The sequence below is a fragment of the Callospermophilus lateralis genome, chromosome 11 (genome assembly GCF_048772815.1).
Source record: "Callospermophilus lateralis isolate mCalLat2 chromosome 11, mCalLat2.hap1, whole genome shotgun sequence".
Classification (NCBI taxonomy): Eukaryota; Metazoa; Chordata; class Mammalia; order Rodentia; family Sciuridae; genus Callospermophilus; species Callospermophilus lateralis.
In genome coordinates this window covers 40,202,955-40,226,726 of record NC_135315.1, presented here as the reverse complement: position 1 = coordinate 40,226,726, position 23,772 = coordinate 40,202,955, and the positions used below count along the sequence as shown (strand labels likewise).

At 40.0% G+C, this 23,772-nt stretch overlaps 2 protein-coding genes across 3 annotated transcripts in view; both read right to left on the bottom strand.

The window, feature by feature from the left end:
• Nucleotides 1–677: 677 nt before the first annotated feature.
• Nucleotides 678–6,384, bottom strand: Coprs (coordinator of PRMT5 and differentiation stimulator). Of its 2 annotated transcripts, none has more exons than XM_076870743.1 (4): nt 6,240–6,384; nt 3,709–3,779; nt 1,780–1,994; nt 678–1,101 (listed from the first exon to the last, which is right to left on the bottom strand). In XM_076870743.1, the coding sequence occupies exons 1-4, from the start codon at nt 6,336–6,338 to the stop codon at nt 932–934; spliced, it is 555 nt and encodes a 184-aa protein (XP_076726858.1). In that variant the 5' UTR covers nt 6,339–6,384; the 3' UTR covers nt 678–931. The 2 variants fall into 2 exon arrangements, with proteins under 2 accessions (XP_076726858.1, XP_076726857.1); XM_076870742.1 differs by having other exon boundaries at nt 1,780–1,950; nt 3,713–3,779.
• Nucleotides 6,385–10,088: 3,704 nt separating this feature from the next.
• Nucleotides 10,089–23,772, bottom strand: part of Utp6 (UTP6 small subunit processome component) — a 35,026-nt gene continuing 21,342 nt past the window's right edge. Inside the window, exons 11-19 of the mRNA XM_076869775.1 lie at nt 23,217–23,401; nt 22,430–22,509; nt 21,952–22,029; nt 18,556–18,735; nt 17,413–17,493; nt 17,125–17,234; nt 16,316–16,382; nt 12,438–12,510; nt 10,089–10,359 (exon numbers count right to left, since the gene is read on the bottom strand). Of these exons, the coding sequence (XP_076725890.1) occupies nt 10,205–10,359; nt 12,438–12,510; nt 16,316–16,382; nt 17,125–17,234; nt 17,413–17,493; nt 18,556–18,735; nt 21,952–22,029; nt 22,430–22,509; nt 23,217–23,401 (1,009 nt within the window). The 3' untranslated portion in view covers nt 10,089–10,204. The remainder of the gene's footprint in view (nt 10,360–12,437; nt 12,511–16,315; nt 16,383–17,124; nt 17,235–17,412; nt 17,494–18,555; nt 18,736–21,951; nt 22,030–22,429; nt 22,510–23,216; nt 23,402–23,772) is intronic.

The window sequence follows — 23,772 nt, the reverse complement described above, 5'->3', positions numbered from 1 at the left end:
CGGGTTCGATCCTCAGCACCACATACAAAGATGTTGTATCCGCCGAAAACTGAAAAATAAATATTAAAAAAAAAAATTCTCTCTTTTAAAAAAAATAATAATTTAAAAAGAAAGATTAAATGAAAAACAAAATTTTCTGCCAATTAAGGATCATACAATTGCTGGCTTACTTAGTTTACCATTTAGTTTCTCAGCCTACAGAAAATCCTTATAAACTAAGTTGGTGTTCCATTTTCCCAACTAATGGGAACAGAAATCAGCTGCAAAGTCACAATGTCTCTTGGATTCCAATCACTCCAATCACTCGTCAAAATTGTCAGATCTAGGGGCTGGGGTTGTGGCTCAGTGGTAGAGTGCTCGCCTCGCACACACGAGGTTCTGGGTTCGATCCTCAACACCACATAAAAATAAATAAGTGAAATAAAGGTATTGTGTCCAACTACACAATAATAAAGGTATTGTATCCAACTGCAAAATAATTTTTTTTTTTTTAAAAAGTGTCAGATCTACAGAAGCAAAACTAAAATTCTTTTTCTTTCCTAGAGTAGTTTTAAGTTCTCTGATAGTCAATCCTTAAAATGTCTTTTGGGGACTTCAAATAAAGTGAGTAGGGCCTTGCTCAGGAGCACCTAATTAAAAGGAAGAAAGGAAACAAAGCATATTGACTTTTTTCCTACCTTTATTTAAAAAGAACACAAGTCCTCCTGACACAGACACGAAAACGCACACATCCCAAGGAGGAGTCTTACAAACAACAACAGAAACAACAGAGCTGGGGAGAACAGTGGGACCTTATTTCATACCAGTCTGCGTACCCCAGGCTCAGGAACCATTGGGAACATTGTCTCAATTAGGACATCTCACCTCAAAGACAGGAAGAGAGATCTTGATTGAGAGGACCCACCTACCCATAAGGCAGAAAGCTCCACATTCAATCTTCGGCATCATCAAACTGTCCCGTTTCAAAGACCATCTTGGAATAGTGGGGTATTAGTGGAGGTGGATGGTGCCAACTGGGGTCATAGATCATGTCTCCTTGTGGGGCACAGCATACCCAAGGTTTGATCTCTTGAGAAATGCTCCCCTGGATGTCGTCAGCATCTGCAGACAGTTTAAAAAAACAGACTAAGGGCTGGGTTGTGGTTCAGTGGTAGAGTGCTTGCCTAGCACGTGTAAGGCACTGGGTTTAATCCTCAGCACCACATATAAATAAATAAATAAATAAATAAAGGTATTGTGTCCATCTACAGCAACTCAGGAGGCTAAGGCTAGCCTCAGCAACTTAGCAAGGCCTTAAGCAACTTAGTGACACGCTGTCTCAAAATATAAATAAAAAATAAAAGGGGTTGAGGATGTGGCTCAGTGGTTCAATCCCCAGTACCAAAAGAAAATAATCCAGACTGAAGGAAAGAGGGAGGGTCAAAACAAATTAAAAAAAAAAAAAAAATGCCTAGGGGGCAGACACTTGATTTGTTTTCTGTAATAACACGTAAGTGCAGACACACACACACACGCACCCTTCTGAATAAGTGCACCCATGGTCATTCTGAACAATCCATGATTGTGCTTCTCAGAAAAGGTTCTAAGCAGTGGAGAGGAAGCAAATAAATATGTGAAAATAAAGTGCTATATTATAGAGTCCACTGAAAAATTAGGGGGGTAGTTGATATAAAAAAGCAGCTATCACAAAAATTTCAGACCTGTAACAAATCAGAGACAGAATTCTTACACATGGACTCCTCTTTTAAACTGTTAACACCCCAGAAACTCCACACCTACCATAAGGATTTCCTTGATCCGCTTTCAACTCCAAGTCCCAGTCCTCATTGAAAAGATCAGCCGTCTGCTCCTTGGGCTGACAGTGTGCTCCTTCTGACAGCTCCCAGGTATTCAGTTCCCCATCAGACTCCTCCTCCTCCACAGCAAAGCCTTCCTCTTCAGAATGTGTGCCTTCAATATGGGTAGGAATGTCATTAGGGATGCTCTGTGCTCCACTGGCTAAGAAATACACAAAAGGAAGGTCTTAAAATTGATAAACCAGAGAAGACCTGCTCATGAGCTTGAAAAATGTTTGGCAGACTTACTAAGAGGGCAGTAAAACAAGTGTACGGGGCTCTTTAATCACCTGGGAACCTACAAAAATATTATTCTGTTTATGTTTTTAGAAGCAGAGTCAATGTTTTGTCTTCAACAAGACCATCAGGGCTCTGCAGTTGGTACAGGGGGCTGAGCACAGTTCACAGTAGCAGGTGGTGGACATGTCACCACACCAAAGTAACTCTGGCAAATGATACGCTTTCACAATACAAGCTTACATTGAATTTTGCTTTTCAATTCCTCCCCTCAGCCTCAAAGAGCATGGCAGGGGTGAGTGCAGGTATAAGGGGCACTGGGGAAATGCAGGCAGAAAAGCAGAACCCATCCCAGTGGCAGCTGGTAGAGTGCTTGCCTTGCATGCACAAGGCCCTGGGTTCAATCTCCAGCATAAAAAAAAAAAGAAAGAAAATAAAGGTATTGTGTGTCCATTTACAACTAAATATATATGCAATAAATAAATAAAGAACAACTGCTAAAAGCAACAAGGTAATATTCACAATATGGCATCTGGAGCCATTCTGCCTGGGCTCAAATCTCATCTGCCAATTCCTAAATGTGTAACTGAGCCAAAATGTATTTAGCTGATTCCTCAATAACAGAGAATTATCATATGATCCAGCAATTCCACACTTAAATATATACCCCAAAGGACTGAAAACAGGTTTTAAACAAAACAAGAATGTTCACAGCACCACGGTTCACAATCACCAAAAGGTAGACAGCACCCCACATGTGCACCAACGGACGATGATACATGAATGTGGTATTATCCATGCGTGCAACTATTCAGCCATAAAGAGGACTGAGGTGCTGATACATGCTGTGACACGAACAAGCCTTGAAAATATTATGATGCGTTGACAGAAGCCAGACACCAAAAACCACATGTTCTGTGATTCCATTTATAGTTGACTCACATTTGCCTATCCATAATAGGTAAATTGATAGAGACAGAAAGCAGATTAATGGTTTGGGACTCAGAAAAGGGAAGAATAGAGACTGACTATTCAATGGCTACAGGATTTCCTTTTGGGGTGATGAAATGTTCTGGAACTAGACAATGGTAATGACTGTACAACACTGTCACTGTGCTAAATGTGAATATACATGTTATGAGCTCGATCTAGATCAACAGCATCCACCAGAACTTTCTTCATTGATGGAAATGTTTTATTATCTGTGCTGCTCAACAGCACTACTCACATGTGACTACTATGCACGTGAAATGTGCCCAGTGTACATAAGGAACCGAATTTCTCATTTATTTAATTTACCTTCACCGAGCATCAGTGGCCAGTGAACTATATTAGACAGGACAGTTTGGGATCCTCTCCCCACTCCTCAGAATACCCTAGGTGGTAGATACTATTAGCCCCATTTTAAAGATGAAGAGAGGCTCAGTGACATATTTAAGGACACAGAACTTGAGAAGCTTCCCTCATGGAAGCTCTAGTAATAGCTTCCAAATGAGGACACTGCTGAAACACTGGGCAGAGAAGGCAACTCAATGGCCCACAGGACCGGCTAACAGGAAAGGCAAACGAGACACAACGAACTGTCCTCTCTCCTTTGTTCCCTCTCTCCCGACATCCACCCATCTCTGCTGTCTACTTGCCTAGTCGATCCATGGCTGCATCAGTCTCTCTCTCCTGATCAGGGTGGTCCACTGTGCCAAAGCCAGCCTGAGGAAGAAGAAATAATTACCAGGGAGTTGGGTATCTGGACATGCCCAGTAGAAAGCCACCCCCTCCCAGCTCCAAAGTCACCCTCCAATAATCCCCGCCTTGGTGTAGGGCTGGGACCTTCAACCCACATTTCTGCTTTATCCTGGTACACTCAGCAGGGATGGCAAGAGAAGCACCTTGTTTCTCCCCTGGCAGTGGGAGTGCCAGCCCAAAACAGCCACTGAATCCGGCTGCCAGTTTTGCCAGGTTTGCAGAGCCAGCCTCATCCCAAGACCTCTCCTTCAAGCTCAGGGACTCTAGCACCAGCTGAAGCAATGCCCCATGACCAAAGGCTGGCATTGCAGCTCTGCAAAGCCTATCCTCTAGGCCGGGTGGTGCACGCCTATAATCCCAGCGGGTTGGGAGGCTAAAGCAGGAGGATCACAGGTTCAAAGCCAACCTCAGCAAAAGCAAGGCACTAAGCAACTCAGTGAAACCCTGTCTCTAAATAAAATTCAAAACAGTGCTGGGGATGTGGCTCAGTGGTCGAGTGCCCCTGAGCTCAATCCCCAGTACCCACTCCCCAAAAAGTCTATCCTCTAAACTTAATTTTAATCTTCGACTTTATCCCTGTTCCCTCAGTCACAGGGTTGGCAGCTATTTCCTGCAGTTGCTGCTTCTCTGTGCACTTTTTACCTTTTACCTTTTCAAATACTTAAAATACTTCACATCTAGTTAACAATTCCTTCTATCAAACTCCTGTCTCCTCACGATTCTTCTACCACTGAGCTATATTCCCAGCACTTTTTTTTAATTTTTTGAGACAGGGTCTTACTAAATTGCCAAGGCTGGCCTCGAAGTTCTGATCCTCTGCCTTAGTCTCCCAAGGAGCTGAGACTACAGGCACGTACCACCACACCTGGCTTCCAAGACTGCTTTCTAATGAAACAAGAAATATTGGGCTGGGGATGTGGCTCAAGCGGTAGCAGGCTCGCCTGGCATGCGCGGGGCGCTGGGTTCAATCCTCAATACCACATAAAAATAAAAAATAAAGATATTGTGTCCACCTAAAAACTAAAAAATAAATATTAAAAAAAAGAAATGTTCACAACCTCTATAATTAGACTTGATTTCAATCCTAGCTCCACCATTCATTCAGAATATGACCCCTAGAAATTGGGGGTCACTGTTCTGACCCTGCAGGGGGCTTACAATAATGACATAACATTTATACAAACACCATGTTGTAGAAATGTAACATTTCTTGAATTTAAATTCACCTTTTATCCTACACCCAAATTGCACTTGGCACTTGCCCCAACTAGCATTTACTACCTATGTCTAGGTTTAATAATTCAATTTCACCTCCTATGGTCAGTGACAACCATTGGTCACTGTTGCTCAAGGAGTTGGACCTCTCACCTAAACCACTGCCACAGTCTCCTAACTACCTCTGAACCCACCCAGCTTGCCCAGCTTTACAGAGTTAATCACAATTAAACCTTCAACAGCCCTCCACTGCAGAGCACAAGATCAGCCATGACATTCACACCCCCCCTCTCCTCCCCACCATGGACTTGTTGAACATAGTTCTCTACCTGCTCTGCGACCCAAGTTCCAACCATTTGTCCTGCACCTCCTCATTCCCAGGCCTTTGCAGGCACCACTATCCTCTCATCTTTGAGAGAAAATGCACATCTTTTCCTACTTTGTCTTGACAAAATTAAAATTAGTCTCATTCTATTCTGTAATCCAAAGTAATCTGCTGTATGTCTATGGCTATATTTTTCATATCTTTGGTTAAATACCACCTTTGATGCTTAGATAAGCATTCCATTCATCCATCCAATTAATATACGTTTGTATGTTCCAGGCACAAGGCTAGTTGCTTGGGTAAATAGCCCTAAAGAGAGGGTTCCTACCCTCAAAAAGCAGGTGATACCTATAAGAATGGTCTTGGGAAAAAAACGGTGCTTTCTGGCGCGCACGTGAAAACAAGTTTCTGGAAAACCTGCGTCAAACGGGCCTTTTGATTTCATTAAATAGAAAAAAAGAGTGCCATGTGACATCATCTGGTGCTTCGGTTAGCTGAGCATTCCCACCAATGGACAGAGGTTCCCAAGGTAAAGCCCCTCTCCTCCTTGTCCTCACCAGATCCTGGCCCAGGCCCCCGGCGGCGGGCCCCAGCTCTCGTTCATCAGCATCACCTCCCATTTACCAAGTATACGAAGGCGCCCCGAAGCCCACAGCCTTCCCAGCCCTGCGACGCGCCCACCCACGCCCTGGGGTTCCCCGCCCGCCAGCCAGTCCACCGGCCGTTTCCAGCCCCAGCGCGCGCCCAAACGGCGCTCAGCCTTCACGAGCGCCGGAGGCGCTTCCCAGGCTCCGCAGTCGCGCCCGGCACCGCCCCGCGAACCCCGCAACATCCCGCCCCGGGCCGCTGGCAGTAGCTGCGTCCGGTCCCGGCGGGGAGCTCACCTCCGAGCTGGGGGGAGCCTCCTGCGCGTTCTGCAGCTGGGGGCCCCGCGGCGGCCCAGCGGCCCCCAGAACCTGGGACCCGGCCGCCTGAAGGTCCATGCCCGGCTGCCCGCGGCTCGGCGCCCGGGACGCGGCGCGGCCACGTGATGCGCCGGCCCGACTGCCAGCTCCAGGATACGCCGCAGAGGGGCCAATCAGCCGCGGGTGTTCTCGACCGGGGCGGGACAGGGGTCACCAGGAAGCCAGGGGCGGGGCGGCGCAAGGGGCGGGGCCCGCCGCGGGGGTAGACACTGCCCACCTACCCCACGCGGAGCCAGAAACAGTCCAATCTCGGGTGCAGATTCTGGGAACAACTAGCCGGGATGGATGACTAGCTGGGTCCGACATGGCAAGTGTTATCCCTGCCCAACCATGCTGGATGTATTTCAGCTTCAACACCTCCATTCCCGTTAGAACACGAAATTACCAGATAGGACATAGAGCCCAGCTGTCAAAACACTTAATGCTATTGATGGGCTGGGGTTGCAGCTCAGTTGTGCAAGGCCCTAGGTTCAATCCCCAGTACCAAAAAAAAAAAAAAAAAAAAAAAAACCCACAACCTGCTAATGCCAAGGAGGCTCACATTTCACTCCATATCCCTTCACAGGTCTCCCCTAGACTTCAGGCTAGAATTGTACTGTCACCTATCCATCCACAAATAAATAAGGCAATTCAACAGCCCAGTAAGTCCTCACTTGGAATTTAGTCAATAAAGCTAATCCATTACAAACCAGGATAGATGATCAAAACAACAAATTCCTACAATGTTTGGACCCAGTAGAGGCTCGAAAACCCTAGACCGTCTCCTGTTGACAGCAGAATCTGACAGGAAGTCCTATCTTTTAATGCCCAAAGTCTGGTAGTCTACAGTCTATTTCCCTTGAGCAAATAAGGTGGTATTCGGCAACGGGCAAGGCCTGACATCCCCCCCCCCCCCCCCGCAAAACCCAACTATAAAGCAGCCTTCACTGGGACCCACACACACACGCCCTGCCCCCCCCCCCAGCAATGACTAAATTCTAACAAATCAATGCAAGGAGTGATCACATTACCAGTCAACATGAAAATTGGATTCCTTGCTCTTTTTTTTTTTTTTTTTTTGGTACTAGGGATTGAACTCAGGGGCGCTAAATCACTGAGCTAAGTCCCCCAGTGTTTTCTATTTTTTGAGAAATGATCCCACTAGGTTGCCAAGGTTGGCCTCAACTTGCGATCCTCCTGCCACAGCCTCCCAAGTCACTGGATCAGGCATGTGCCACCACACCCAGCTCAGTTACCAGGCAACATTATGACAGTCTTTGGGGACATTTGCCTTTCTTCATCCCTCTCAATGTTTGTAAGTGACATAAAACATTTGAAAAAACTTAAAATTGACACATAATATTCAATATTATTTTATATACTTTCCTATAGAAAAGGAAATGCAACTAATCAACACATGTTCTGTTCTGATGACCCATGAGTCTGCACAGGCTCTAGTCAGCAATGCTCAACAGCATCTTCTGCATGGTAGAAATTACTAAGCTCCTGAAATGTAGCCTGTATGGGGCTGGGGTTGTGGCTCTGTGGTAGAGTGCTCACCTAGCACACGTGAGGCACTGGGTTCGATCCTCAGCACCACATAAGAATGAACTAAAAATATTGTGTCCACCTACAACTGAAAAATAAATATATAAAAAAAGGAAAGACATGGCCAGTATGAATGAGAATCTGAATTACTTTGTCACACATGGCCACCACACCTACATACAATTCTAGGTGAACTAGCATTTTCATAACCAGCAACACTGAGAGCCATATACAAAGATGTTATGATCCCAGGGTAACCCAACTTCTTTTTTCCCTATCTTATGGGTTAGCATGTCTCTCTCTTAAAATAAGGATGCCATGTAAAATTTAGAAAGTTAAACTTCCCAGGACTTGAGAAATAAATTTTTCTTAAAGGAAATGACAAGCAAACAACATGTAAGAGCACAAAAGCCCAAAATAAATATGTCCAAAAACACTCTAATAGGCATAGAAATTCAATATATACTAAAGGTAGTATCAGAAATCAGCAGAGAGAAAAATGGCCAAACAGCACTGGAAAACTAGTTAAACGCATTTCTAAAACAACAGAACTGCACATAAAATTATTTGCAACAAAGAACAAAGGAAAGATTGGCATTCAACATATTAAAAAACTTATAAGTTAGGGCTGGGGTTGTGGCTCAGTGGAAGAGTGCTTGTCTAGCATGTTCGAGGCACTGGGTTCGATTCTCAGCACCACATAAAAATAAATAAAATAAAGGTCCGTGAACAACGAATAAAAATATTTCTTAAACTTATAAATTAGTTAGAAAAAGTAATTTTAAAATATTATGAAAGATGAGAAAGACATTAACTTCATTAATCTCAGAAAAACTCATGTCAAAACTATCACTTTTCAAAATGGCAAAAATACAAATTATAATATCTAGTGCAAACAAGGACATTGCCACTTTCATACTGCTTGAAAGGACCAAAATGGCAATACATATCAATATTCTCTACAATATATCCTTTGATCCAGAAATTCCACTCATACCAGAAATTCAGTCTCTTAAAGAAAACAATCATGGATGTGAACAAAGAATGACAAAAATCTCTATCAGAAGCATTTATAATTTATATATACATTATATATATAAAATGACAAGGTCCAACCAGAGGATTAATAAAATAAATCAGGGCTATTTTTATAATGGAATGTTACAAATTAATTAAAATGTTTTAAGGGTATTTAATGACATAGGCTAATAATGTACTATTAAGTGAGACTGCACTGAATGCTTCTCCCAGTGATATCACAACGTCAAGTTAAATGATATAATTCAAACAATTCTCTCCCCTGTTCCCAAAATGCCCTTTTCTGCCCAAAGCCGTCTTTCCAGGTCTCCCCAGTGAGATACTTCTCTGCCACTCTAATCCACTACCCTGCCCTTTGGTTGCCTCCCCAATACAAATACAAACAATTCTCTGCTTATCTATCCTTAGGACAGATAAAACATGTTTATAGTTTTTAACCTTCTTAAAGGACTTCCCCCTGCCCCACTCAAATTCCAGCACCTTCATCTCTGCTGCTCCAACCAGCTCTCTTTGGATATGCTTTTTTCCAACCCTTACCTCTATCCCCCACAGCCTTCCTTCTTTTGTGCAAATGATAAGCACTCAAATACTTCTGGAATGATCTAAAAATATAAATCCAATTCTGAAAAAGAAAATCAAATTACTAAATCCAACTTAAGCTGGATTACAGGAGGTTTTTCAACTTCTCACTATCCTATTTCATCCATATTTCAAATGTGTATCACATATAGTTTCACAGTAAAGAGAGAACAGATAAAACCATATGTCCTCTTTCATTTTAACTGGCTGCTAGGTCTAGATTAGGAGTATGTCTGCTTGACCTGGAATAATAAATACAATGCAGTGCAGGATTTCCATATATTTTGAAAAACATTTAAGAACTATGGTTGCCAGGCATCTTGGCACATGTTTGTAATCCCAGCTACTCAGCATCCTGGCTGAGGTAGTTGAATCACCAATTTTATGTCAGCCTGAGCAATTTGGTGAAATCCTGTCTCAATTTTTGTTTAAAAAGGGAGGGAAATGGGCTCAGAATGTGGCTCAGTGGTAGAGTATCTCTCCCACCCCACCCCACCCCACCCCCCGCCCAGTTCAATCCCCAGTACAGGAGGAAGGAGGAAAAAAAAAAAAAACTAGTAGGTTTGGCCTCAACCAATAGTCATTCTTTTTCCTGAAACTAAAGAGTAACACACACAAAACATCTCAAAATCAATCAGCCATTTTATCTGTCACCTGAATTTACAGACTGATTCATAATACAAAAGTGTCCAGGAGGCTTGCAAGAGGATTTTACAAAGTTCCTTGTATTCTTCTCTTCACTAATGTCCAGCCTGATGCATAGCATGTTTGGCTACAAACAACTCTGCTGACTCTCCCTGCAACATCTTCATAGCTCGCCAATAGATCTGCCCACAATTCTCAGGTCTACCAAGTGGGTGATTCAATTCTTCTTTGATGTAGTCCATCCAAAGATCTTTAAAAGGAATGAAAAAAATTACTGTAAACATAGTTAGACAACTAATAAGGCTTTTTAGGCAATTATTTAATATTAATTCAAAATTTGTAAGAAACTTAACTCCTGTTATTTCCCTAGAGCCCTATATGAAGCAATACTTCTCATGGCTTTTTTTACATGAAGGTATAGGAAAAGGGTTTTCTGGTTAATAGAAAACCTTCCCATTAATCATGACAGCCTATGTTATTTAATCAACTAAAAATACTAAGATTTTTTAAAAGGGAAGATTTTGTTGAAGTCTCTTTCAAGGCAAAAGTAACCTCAATCAATTCACAAATAACCTTGTCACTGTGCTTAATAAAATTTGTTTGTGTTAGCAAAAAATGCTGCTTTCATCTATTTCACCACTTATAGTCTATTGAAAACCAGCAGGAATTGTTGGTGAGATTGTAAATTAGTACAACCACTATGGAAATCAATATGAAGGTTCCTCAAATCACCATATGACCCAGCTACACCACTACCCGGTATTTATCCTAAAGAATTAAAGTCAGCATATTACAGCAATACCTGCATAACCATGTTTATAGCAGCACAATCCACAAGAGCCAAACTATGAAACCAACTAGCCTAAGAGTCCATCAATAGACAAATGAATAAAGAAAATACACACACACACACAATGGAGTTTTACTCAGTCATAAAGAAAAATTAAATTATGTCATTTGCTGGAAAATGAATGGAACTAGAAACCATGAATTTAAGCAAAATAAGTCAAACTTAAGGTCAAGGGTCATGTTTTCCCTCATATGGGGAAGCTGGAGAGGAAAAAGAAAAAGAAAAGTTGGTGGAATCTCATGAAAATTGAAGTGAGATCAGCAGAAGAAAGGAAAGGGACTTGAGAAGGGAAGAAAAGAGAAAGGGGAAATACGGGGGAATGATATTGGCCAAATTATACTGTCATATCATGTGCATATATGAATACGTAACAACAAATTGCACCATTATGTACAACTATAATGCACCAATAAAAAATGGAGGAAGACTTTAAAAAAGAAAACCAGTAGGAGCTAATGTGTTTTTTAAAATGTGAGTTTAATAACTATACTTGTCAGTATTTATAAATAAAGCCCCATATTCTACATGACAAAACTATGCCCAGAAGTATGTTGTGCAATTCTTACAAATGGGCAGTGTAGTTGACAGCCATGTTACCATCAGCTCTAACTCCCACACCTTTTTGTTCTTCTGACAAGTTATTTAACTTTAAAATTTTAAACAAATAGATATGTAAAAACTGTATATATTAATGGGGTAATAGAACATTTGATACATGCATACATTGTACAATGTTTAAATGAGGTTATACATATCTTCTCAAACATTTGTCTTGTCTTTATGGTGAAAACTTTCAATATTGTTTCTTCTAGCTTTTTGAAATATGTGGTACATTACTATTATCTATAGTCACCCTACTGTGCAACAGCACATCAGAACTTCTTGCTCCAATCAAACTGTAACTTAGTACCCATTGATCAATCTTGCCCTATCCTCCCTCCCCACTACTATGGCCTACTATGACTAATCACCTCCATTATGAACTTATTCCTTATAAATAAGTATTCCTTACCCCTCCCCCCACCTTTTTTGTTCCTAGCACTGGGGGGTGAACCCAGGGGCATTTTATCCTTGAGCTATATCCCCAGCCCTCTTTTTTTTAAGAGACAGAGACTCACCAAGTAACAAGGCAATCCTCCTCCTCAACCTCCCAAGTGATTGGAATTACAGACATGGATCACTATACCCCACTACAATGTTTTTTTTTTTTAAGAAAATCTAACCAAGCATATCTTTCTCTAACCCAGAGTTCTTAAGAGAAGAACTTATGGATTCTTGGAAACTTAAAATTTTAAGTAAAACTATGTGTCCAATAAGTTTTTGTACACAAGACAAGGGAGAAGACAGGAGAAGGAATCAAGTGCTATTCAAAGGCCATGATACAAAAAAGCTAAACACTGTTGTAACCTATTCACAGGTCACAGACTGCAGAAGCCAACACTTCTTCAGTTATGTGTCCATAACTGAAGCTTACTTACCAGAATCTACAGATCCAAACTCTCTCAAAGCTCTCTCATAATATTCTCTTAAGTTTGCCATCTTGCAGGATTCCTAACAAAAACAATCAGACAATTTTGCCACAAAAGCCTGGTTATAAAATCACAAGTTCATTTCAAACTTAGAGTTAACAACTACCATCTGTTAGATATTTGAAGGGGAAGGAGGGTCAGGGTATAAGACAAATCAGCCTAGTTGTCAACCTACCCAGAAAAAAGGCAAATGCACTACCCACCAGAGTGAGGTCAATGTCAATTCGTAAACACACCTTGCTCTGATGGCATGGAAAAAAGTCTAATAAATTTTCAGTAAGGGATTAAACAAAGAGGAATGAAGAGAAAGGAGTGGGGTTGGGCATAGGAAAGACAACAGAATGAACCGGACATAACTGTCCTATGTTCATAAATGAATACATGACCAGTGTAACTCTACATCATGTACAACCATAAGAAGGGGAAATTAGGGCTGGGGTTGTTGCTCAGCAGTAGAGTGCTGGCCTCACACGTGTGATCCTGGGTTTGATACTCAGCACCACATAAAAGATAAATGAATAAAATAAAGGTATTGTGTCCAACTACAACTAAAAAATAAATATTAAAAAAAAAAAAGAATGGGAAGTTATATGATATGTCAAAATATATTCTACTCGAGGCTTGGGTTGTGGTTCAGTGATAGAGCACTCGCCTAGTACATGGGTTCGATCCTCAGCACCACATAAAAATAAATAAAGGTACTGTGTCCAACTACAATTGAAAAATAAATATTAAAAACAAATAAATAAATAAATGTGTATATATATATATATATATATATATATATATATATTCATTCTACTGTCATATATAACTAAAAAGAACAAAAAAAATTAATGGGAAACATGAAAGGCTTCTCAGGAAACATTTGAAAGGCTTGGGGGGATGAATAAGAGTAAAATAAAGAAACAAATTTATATGACCCTTGGCAAGTTTTGGGGTTTTTTTTTTTGTGTGTTTTTTTGGGTTTTTTTTTTTTTTTTTGTATGAGGATTTTTGAACCCAGGGGTGCTTTATCACTGAGTCAAATCCCCAGTCCTTTTTATTTTTTATTTTGAGATAGGGGCTCATTAAGTTGCTGAGACTGGCCTCAAATTTATAATCCTCTTGCTTCAGCTGATTTCCCTGGTTGCCCAGCTTATAGGCATGTACCACCATACCTGGCTAACCTTCAACAAGTGTTTTAAACCCTCTGTCAATATTTTCTCACATGGAAAACAAGGTTTGTACTTCTTAGTGCAACTATTAAAGTAATGATTAATGATGAACCTAATGATAAGTATTAAAGTAATGATTAATGATGAACCGCTAATTTTAGACAATCAATAAAACTGCTAATTCTTGGGCTGGGGATGTGGCTCAAGTGGTAGTGCGCTCGCCTGGCGTGCGTGCGTGCGGCCCGGGTTGGATCCTCAGCACCACATACAAACAAAGATGTTGTGTCCACCGAGAACTAAAAAATAAATATTAAAAAAAAAAAAAAAACTGCTAATTCTTCACCTATTTTTAAAAATACATTCCCTTTTGCTTTCTTTTCACAGTAGACTTGACATCTTCAGTTTAAAAATCCTTTTGTATAATAAAATAACTACTTCCTAAGCTGGGGACTTACCTCAGGGGCACAGCACTTGTCTAGCATGTACAGTTAGATTCCTAGCAGCACAGAAAAAAACCAAAATCTTCCTAATTCAAATCTCAATTCACTGAGATTGTATTATATTACAGGAAGTCAATTTAACCTCATATGCTTTAAAAAAAAAAAAAAAAAAACCAGAATCACACTTTGCTGAGGGTTCCTAATGGTCAAGGCACTATGCAAAGTCCTTTCTACATAGTATCCCAATTAGGCCCTATAACTCTCATACCACTGAAAAAGGTATAAGGACCTTTTTATAGATGAGGATGTGAGGATTAGAACTAAGCGGTCTGCCCAAGGCACATGTTAATACAAAGTCTGGCTGTTTGATGATATTAAACTATCTCTAGTATTATAAGACTGTACTATACTGTAGAACATGAATAGACACTTGACTCAGACAACAATGGTCAAACTATGAAAAAGGAGTTCAACCGCACTAGTAACTTTTTTTGGGGGGGTGGGGGGTGCCAGGGATTGAACCTAGGGGAACTGAACCACATCCCTAGCCCTTATATTTTATTTAGAGTCAAGGTCTTGCTAAGTCGCTGAGGCTGGCTTTGAACTCTTGATCCTCCTGCCTTAGCCTCCCAAGTGGCTGGGATTATAGGCATGTACCATCATGCCCAGGTAACTTTGAAAAAGCAAATTAAAAAAACACCAAGTGAAGTACCAAATTAAAGAGAAAAAGCAAAACTGGATACTTGGAGAAGCTAAAAGGAAACAAGGATACAGTATATCTTATTATAAATAAGCCTAATAAGCCTAATTATTCTTTTTTTTTTTTTTTTGTAGTTATAGATGGATAGAATGCTTTACTTTACTTGCTTATTTTTATGTGGTGCTGAGAATCGAACCCAGTGCCTCACACATGCTAGGCAAGCACTCTACCACTGAGCCACAACCCAGCCCAAGCCTAATTCTTTTGGAGAACTATAATATGGCAATATAATAAAACCATACAAAATATGCCCCCAATCCAGAAATTTATATCAGTAACTCAAAAGAAAAAAGCTACATAAAGACAATCTCTGCAGCAGTGTTTTCAATATACAAAAAAAAAAAAAAGAGGTAAGACTCTATATATAATTGAATAGATACGAAAATTACAGGTTTAAGAATTACATTAGAGCTGGGCACAGCATTACATGCCTATAATCCCAGCTGCTCAGGAGCCTCAGACAGGATTGCAAGTTCAAAGAAAGCCTCAGCACCAGGGCACAGGTAGCACAAACCTGTAATCCCAACAGTTCAGGAGGCTGAAGAGAGAGGATCACAAGTTTAGAACCAGCCTCAGCATTTTAGTGAGGCCCTAAGCAACTCAGTGAGACCCTGTCTCAAGATAAAATATAAAAAAGAGCTGGGGATGTGACTCAGTGGTTAAGCACCCATGTGTTCAATACCCAGTAATAAAAGAAAAAAGGAAAAAAAAAAAAAAGGGATTACAATCATTAAAAATGTGATAAACATATAAAAACACAGGAATGTGTCTATAAAAAGAGATCTCTCATTTGACACCTAAGTCCAAAATATAACAGTACAAAACCAAGTGCATATGAATTAAAATATTAAATAATAGTAGGCTATATTAATGTGATGAGATTACAGATACATTAGGATTTTTGTGAATTATTTTTTAAATGCGACTCTCCTATCCTTTCTCCTGGCTCACAAGTTCCATTTAAAAACACCAGAAATAGTAATTGAGTCTTCACTCTGTACCTCACCATCCACACTACGAAAGCAAAGCAGAAGCAGTCCCTCATCCAGATGGTAGGTAAGGCTTCCTGTCAGAGGTGACGGCAAAGTTTTCTACTCTCCAAACAGGTACTTTCTCCTCTGCTGATACCATTCCTACTAGCTCTATAGAAAATGAGTTGGACCAAGAAACCAGAAATATCTTTTCTTCCTCCACAGTACTGAAGATTAAATCCAGGAGTGCCCCACCACTGATCTACATCATTTTTTATTTTGACACAGGGTCTCCCTAAAGTTGTCCAGGCTAGCCTCAAATTTGCAATCCCCCTGCCTCAGCCTCCCAAGTAGCTAGGACTACAAGTATGCACCACCATACCCAGTGGAACCAGAAATTTATACTGTATTATAATAAGTTTTTAAAACAATGAGATGCTGCCATAGATTAGTAACTACTAGCCCATTTTCCCAGGCAAGTCATGCTTAGAATACTTACTTGCTCCTTTTCAAACTGGATCATTTTCCTGAAAAAATCTACTGAAAATGGCCGGTTTTCCTGTAAACTAAAATAGAATGTAAAAATGTCATCTTCCACAGTGATAGGATGCCTGTTACTTCTTATAAATAAAAATAAATACCCAGGGTAGTGCCTCCAAAAGAGGGGGTTTAACAAAGACTTTGCTATAATTCCATGCAAGGTCTAGACCCAATGACTACTCTCAACCTTTAGTGACTTCCCCTTCACCAAAGTCTTTTCTACTCACTTTTCTTTCTGCTTTCCTCTTTCTCACATTTGGAGTCTAAAGTTTCCCAAACTATATCTTAAGATCTTTTTGGAGGCCAACAGTTCCATTTCTAAGACTACATCCTAAGGAAATAATTTCCCTTATGGACAAATACTACTGCCAAGGAAATGTTCATCAAGCAGTATTACCATGGCCAAAGAAATTATACCAAATCCACAGGGTGGTTTTTAATAAATGTTAATGAAGAATGTATACTGAAAGAGGAAAAGGTGGAACACAAAACTATGATTATAGTTTAACCTCAACTACATAAGAAACAAATTCTAAAATATATTAACAGTGGTTTTACTTTTGATGGGATTACAATGAATCACCTGTTGATTTTCTCTGCCAAAGAGGCTTAATTGCTTTTATTGTTCAAAAGCAGTAAAAGGAAGCATTACTTTTTTAAAAAGTCCCTTGGATTACTTTCTCAGATACTATTTGTGATACATACAATTTGGCTATGATGGGCCATGGAGTAGAGAGAGTAGAAACGGCTATAAAAGTTTGTGAGTACCTTTTAAACACAGTTTTGGCCTTTTTATTGCCACCAATTCGATATGCCCAATCCAAGTATTTATCCTTCAGAGTTACTGAGCTGGTACCTGTGATAGCTAAAATAGCTTTCTACAATGTAAAAGAAAAAAGAAACAAGTTGTATGAGGAAATTTATAGATAACAAAACAAATTTTCCCAGAACCACCCCAGGCTACTTAATAGGGCTTTAGGACATATGCTGATGAAAGAACCTTCCAACTAGTGAGCCTATTCCCCAAACCACAAGACTTAGAAAATGGAACTATACCTTATAGATTGCTTCTGTGTCTTCATGGCTTTGAGTACCTTCACTCCACTCTGCCCATGAAATCCATAAGGGCAAACAAACCTGCTCCCAATTTAAAAAAAAAAAAAAAAAAAAAAAGTTAGAAAATGATCGTTTAGCACTATGCTCTGAAAATTTATCACTATAAAGATGGGCTCCTCCCAAGACAATCAATATGCAAACTATGGATTCATTTCTAGTCTGGCCTAACAATGAGGGAATTCTCATTGCCCAGCAGGAATTGGCATGTCAGAACACAGACAGCCTTCTAAGTCATCCAGAGCAATCCTCTCCTGCTAATTTTAGTTCCCTTCTGTTGGGGAATACTTCCTGTAGTTGTCATCAGTTACTTAAACCATTAACAGCAGACAGCCAGCCCAACCCACAGCTACCCAGGCCATGGCTCTGCTGTCTAGGACCCACAACACAAGAACTAACTAATCAAGGCTGATTTTTCACTCACTTGCCAAAAGCAAACACAAATGAGCAGTAAAATAGTGTTTTTCCCATTTTACCTTCTGGAGTACATTTTCCTCACTGATATAAAAAGATTTACTGTATAGTTTTAAGTTTTGATCTTTAAAGATTAGAAATATATTTTCAATTAAAATTCAGGTCAATGTTCAGCTTTAGATGCAAGTGAGAATAATATTGTATCAAATTTATCATTTGTTCCAAGATATCTAAACAGAATAGAAAGTTTTATACAATATAGCCAATTTTCAAATAAGGGTTAGAAATAAGCTGTTGAAGCTGGGCATGGTGGCAGGCGCACACCTATAATCCCAAAAGTTCAGGAACTTGAGGCAGGAGGATGGCAAGTTCAAAGCCAGCCTCAGAAACTCAGCAAGGCCCTAAACAACTTAGGACCCTGTCTCCAAATAAAATTCAAAAAAGTGATGGGGATGTGCCCCTGGGTTCAATCCCCGGTATTTAAAAAAAAAAAAAAAGAAAGAAAGAAAGAAATGAAATGAATTCTACTACTGATCCCTCAAACCATCACCACTTTACAATAAATGTCACTCTAGGGTCAGCTCTCAGCAAATATGTATTCAAAGGAGCTTTGGCTAAAGTCTTCACAGGTTTCCCAAACAGAATGAAACATGAAAGACCCAACTCACAGACCTGGGGTTTGAGGTACACAAAGGCTTCTTCAACAAACATGGCTATGTCAGGGCTCTTTGAGGCAATCAGCACCTGCAGCTTCATCTGCCACATTGTCACAGAGTCCTTGAACAATTCAATCCCAGCTTCTGCCACCTCCAGAGCTTCCATAAAGAAGTCACGGGGCAGCAACAACTCAATCTAAGAAAAAGTTAATTACTGAAAAGTTAATTACTGAAACATAAATAACATATATAAATAGAGACAAAGACCTCATGTGAGACAATAATTTCAACAGCCTTTCCACTAAAATTTTTACCCTGGCTGCTGAATAGGCCCAAAGAGAACACTTTGGAATTCCTCTTCCTTTTCCTACTCCAATACATAAGGACAATCAAGAAAACCAGGAACAGGGGTTGTAGCTCAGTGGTAGAGCACCTTCCTGGCATATGTGAGATACTGGGTTCAATTCTTAGCACTGCATATAAATAAATAAAGGTCTATCAACAACTTAAAAAATATTTAAAAAAAAAAAACAAGGACAAAAGCTGGTGTGCAGGAGCATATTCCTGTAATCCCAGCTACTAGGATGGGCGAGTCAGAAGGATCATAAGTTTGAAGCCAGCATGGGCAACTTAGCAAGACCCTATCTCAAAATAAAAAATTAAAAACGGCTGAGGTTTAGCTCAGTTGTAGAGTACCCCTGGGTTCAAACCCCAGTACACACACACACAAACACAAATTAGGCCATCATGACTTAATTCCAAAGACTTATCAAATAAAGTCGGGGGGCAGCTGGGGAACTGGATGTACTTCAGTGGTGTAACTCCCTCAGGTTCAATCCCTAGCATGGCATGGGGCAGGGATTTAGACTGGTGCCCACACCCACCAGAATATAAAAGTCAATAAAGATAAAATAAGTATTTGGGGCACAGTAATTAAATAGATGTATTCAATCAAATGGAGTTGGATACACTACATTACAATTTTTCTAAAATGTAATTTAGCACTGTGTAACAAGTCATAGAAGTTTTCATCTTTTAAAAGTTTTGAACTTTATCAAATATGGCCTGACAAATAAAAGAAGGAAACCTTATCTGTTCAAAGATTTATATCCACACTAGTTGGCTTTATATTTTTGTTTTTGTAGTACCATAGATTGAAAGCAGGGGCGCTCTACCACTGCACTATATTCCTAGCACTTACTTATTTTGAGACACAATCTCACTAAACTGCCCAGGCTGGCCTCAAATTTGTGATCGTCTTGTCTCACTGTCCCAAGGAGCTGAGATTTTAGGTATATACTACTGCACCCTAGCTTCCACAGTTTTAATAGAGGAAAAAAACTGCTAAGTGCAGTGGCACACACCTGTAATCCCAGCAGCTCAGGATGCTCAGGTAGGAGGATCACAGGTTCAAAACCAGCCTCAGCAACTTAGCAAGGCCTTGTCTCAAAATAAAAGATAAGAAAAGGGCTGGGGATGTGGCTCAGCGGTTCAAAGCCCTGGGATCAATCCCAGATACCAAAAAAAGAGAGAGAGAGAAAAAAAACAAACCCAAAAACAATTCCAACTTTACAGAACTATGAAAAAGTGAGTAAATGGGAATAAACAGTTCACCCATATAATATGCTACATTTAATTTATACTCCTACTGCCTACAGAGAGACTACCTAAAAAAGACAGCCTACCAAAAGAGACAGTTTGACATGTGCCATGACAAAAAGAATCACCTGCTACACGAGTACAAACCAGAAACACCAACTAGAACTTTGGCAATTACCAGAGAGGACTCAGAAAAGGAGCATTTAAGCCAAGACTTAAAACAGAAATACGTACTAACCAAATGAACACAAGACCTCCAGAAAAAGAGAAGGCTTTCCCAACTAGCAAGAGGCCAGAGATGGCTCAGATGAAAGGAAATCCAAGTTCAGTATGACTGGAGGGTAGGACACACACCAGAGGATTGGAAGATGAGTCTGGAAATACTGGCAGGGTTAAAGAGTAGAGATTAAAGAGTAGAGATTCTGTGGAGAACAATCTGGAAAAAGGATGGGTGTAGAATTAGCTGGGCATTTAACTTTTAGGCAGTATGCTAAGGGATTCTCTTTAAAAGTAAGGTCATCAATGATGGCTGAGGTGGTAGTATTAGGAAAGGCAATTTCAGAGATTTGAGTATTATAAGAATGTTTGAAAAAGCCAGAGTTGTAAACAACATAAGAAAGATGGTAACAGAAGAACAGGACTGCCAAGGTAATATTCAAAGGCCACCTGAATTTATGCATTGTGAATGACTTTCAAACACTTAATAACTCCAGCCCTGGGATTTTCCTGAGTAGTTGCCTTAAAAGGAGAAGAGTATCTCAGCCTTGGAATAATATAACAGGTTATACTACCTAGTATCTTGGGGGAAATATTAATGCAAAAATAATAGAACACAATACAAAATAGAATATAATACAAAATAGTAAAACATTCATTACAATTACATAAAAATAATATTGATCAAAAGGAGCAAGCCAGGTGTGTTGGCACACTCCTATAATCCCAGTGGCTTGGGAAACTGAGGCAGGAGGATCGTGAATTCAAAGCCAGTCTCAGCAAAAGCGAGACAGTAAGCAACTCAGTGAGACCTGGTCTCGAAATAAAATACAAAATAGGACTGGGGATGTGGTCAGTGGTTGAGTGGCCCTGAGTTCAATCCTTGGTATGGTGCCCCATCCTTGGAGGCAGAAGTCATATAAATAAAAAACTCAATAAATATAAAAATTTTTGTTTTTCCCCCCGCTGAACAGTAATTTAACACATTCACTACTTTATGCAATGCTCTCAACGACTTTGTGAGGTGGCAAAAACAAAGATGACTATTTTAAAACCAAATAAACTCAGCAAAGTTAAGTGGTTTTTCTAAGTCATCTAGCTAATGATCTAAAACTATGTATTTCCACAGTACATTATTCTGGACTTTCTTTACCCTCAACTCAAATTATAGAGGGTTAATGTGCCTCTTACTAGAATGTCGGCTTTTGAAATACAGGAACATATCTCATTGTCTTTAATGGTTACTCAGGAAAAAAATGTTCATTAAAAGATGGATGAATGGGGTTGGGGTGAGGTTCAGAGGAAGAGAACCTGCCTAGCATGCACAAGGCCCTGGATTTGATCACCAGCATCACAAATAAATAAAGGATGGGTGAATAAACAAACTCAGACTCTCTGTTCAAGTACTTTCCACTGTATAATACCCTTCTCCTTTTTGGTATATCCCAAATACAACCACACGTAAATACCATCTTATAAATGGCCACAGTTGTGTAAGATAGATTAGTCCATACATACAACACACATTGAAAACAGCACAAAACAACAAAAATAAAGTATATGTAACTGACAGTGAATGTGCTCTCAATGTTCTTACCCACTGCTTATACTGGGATTCTGAAAGGAGCTTGAGTTCGTGTGCCTTCCTGAATGAAATCATGGTTCTTTCCAGTCTCTAAAATCAGAAAAATTCCTCAGTTTATTACCAAGATCTCATCAGAGGCCTCTGTCCACTGATATAAACAAAAACAATTTTGCATATTTCTAACAATTCAGAGAAAGGACTGGTTGCTCCTGCATCATGGTGTCACTCATCATTAGAGGAGGTTACCATGTGTATGGGGCACAGCCCAGTAAGAAGAGGGCCCCTCCTACCCTGGTGTGCAGTATAAAGGCAAACCAAATCAGACCTTGAAAATGACAGGCCACCCTCCTGGCTGTCAGGAGAAAGTGGTTAAGCTTGAAGTTCCAAAAGCTGGCCCAGACCCTCCCGCAAAATGCTGTGCTTCTATTCTTCTTTTAGAAGATAGGCACTTTCTAATCAGTCACTGTAACCATGAAATACAAGCCCTTACCTTCCCTCTGAGGAACTCACTACTTGTCTTCTTAGAAAATCTTTCCAAGCAAAAATTGATGTAACATTTCCACATGCCCTCTGGGAAAAAAAAAAAAAAATCACATTACATTGATAAGATCACCAATTCTCTTAGTTCAACAATCATCACAAAAATGTGTTTTCTTCAAAGGGAAAAAGCCTCTGAAGAAAAGTTTTAACTAGCTTAATGGAAAATTATTCGGGAGCTGAGGTTGTGGCTCAGTGGTAGAGCGTTTGCCCGGCACACGTGAGGCACTAGGCTCAATCCTCAGCACCACACAAAAATAAATAAATAAAATAAAGGTACTGTGTCCATCTACAACTAAAAAAATATTGAGAAAAAAAAAAAGTTATTCGAATTACAGCCAAACATTTCAAATACTGGGGGAAAGCATCTGAGTAATAATAGAAACATAAAATTCAAAAGCTTTATCCAGGTTTTAGATCCTCACCAACTTTATTCTCCAATATTATAAAAGAAGTTGAATCTCTAGCAAAAGATAACTAAAGAATCTACTGAATTATCATTTCCTAAGTATCAATTCCTCCAAACAAATGAACATAAAGACCGAAAAGATAGAGGAAGTATACAAAAGCTCCAACTTCCACCATCAGAGACAAAGAACAAGCTGGAAAACCAGGTACATTGCGAACTGTACTATAAAGAGATTTCCAGTGCCAATTTTGGTAACAGGAAGGGGAGTGAATGTCTGCTCACACTTGGATACTGTTACTTCTACATGACATGGAGGTTTAAAGAAGTTTACCTGTAGGCAGAGTCTTCACTGCCTCTTCATATACAGCACAGCACCTCTCCTCCCTCCGGCCCACCTCCGCTGCTTTGGCTTGTTTTGTCAGAGGCTGCTCATCTCCTGGTTGTGACTGGATCTCTAATTCTCGGCGTGCCACATAATCCCAAGTGAGAGGGTCATCTGTGTGCATAGCCTGAAGGCTGAAAAATACAGTTTATTGGCATTTGTTCCACAAAAAGGAACTCGGAATTCCCAGAGAGACAGTTCCACATGGTCTAAAAATGTCCACAAGACACCTTTACAACTTTACAACTTAAGAGCCACTTCCCAATCTGCTCTCCAGAGTACCTTCACTCACTATATAATCAGTGGAACAAAGCTGTCACAGATTTATTGTCTCATAATATTTCAGACATCACTGACAAATGTTAACATTCGAGTTAACTCAAGTCAAATCAACAGTTATCTGTAACCACACAAGCCTCCAAGAGCTCTTGACAACTTTATATCCTAACTCTGGATTTCCTGTTATTATAATGGAAGCAGAGAAAAAGCACAACCTAATCCTCTA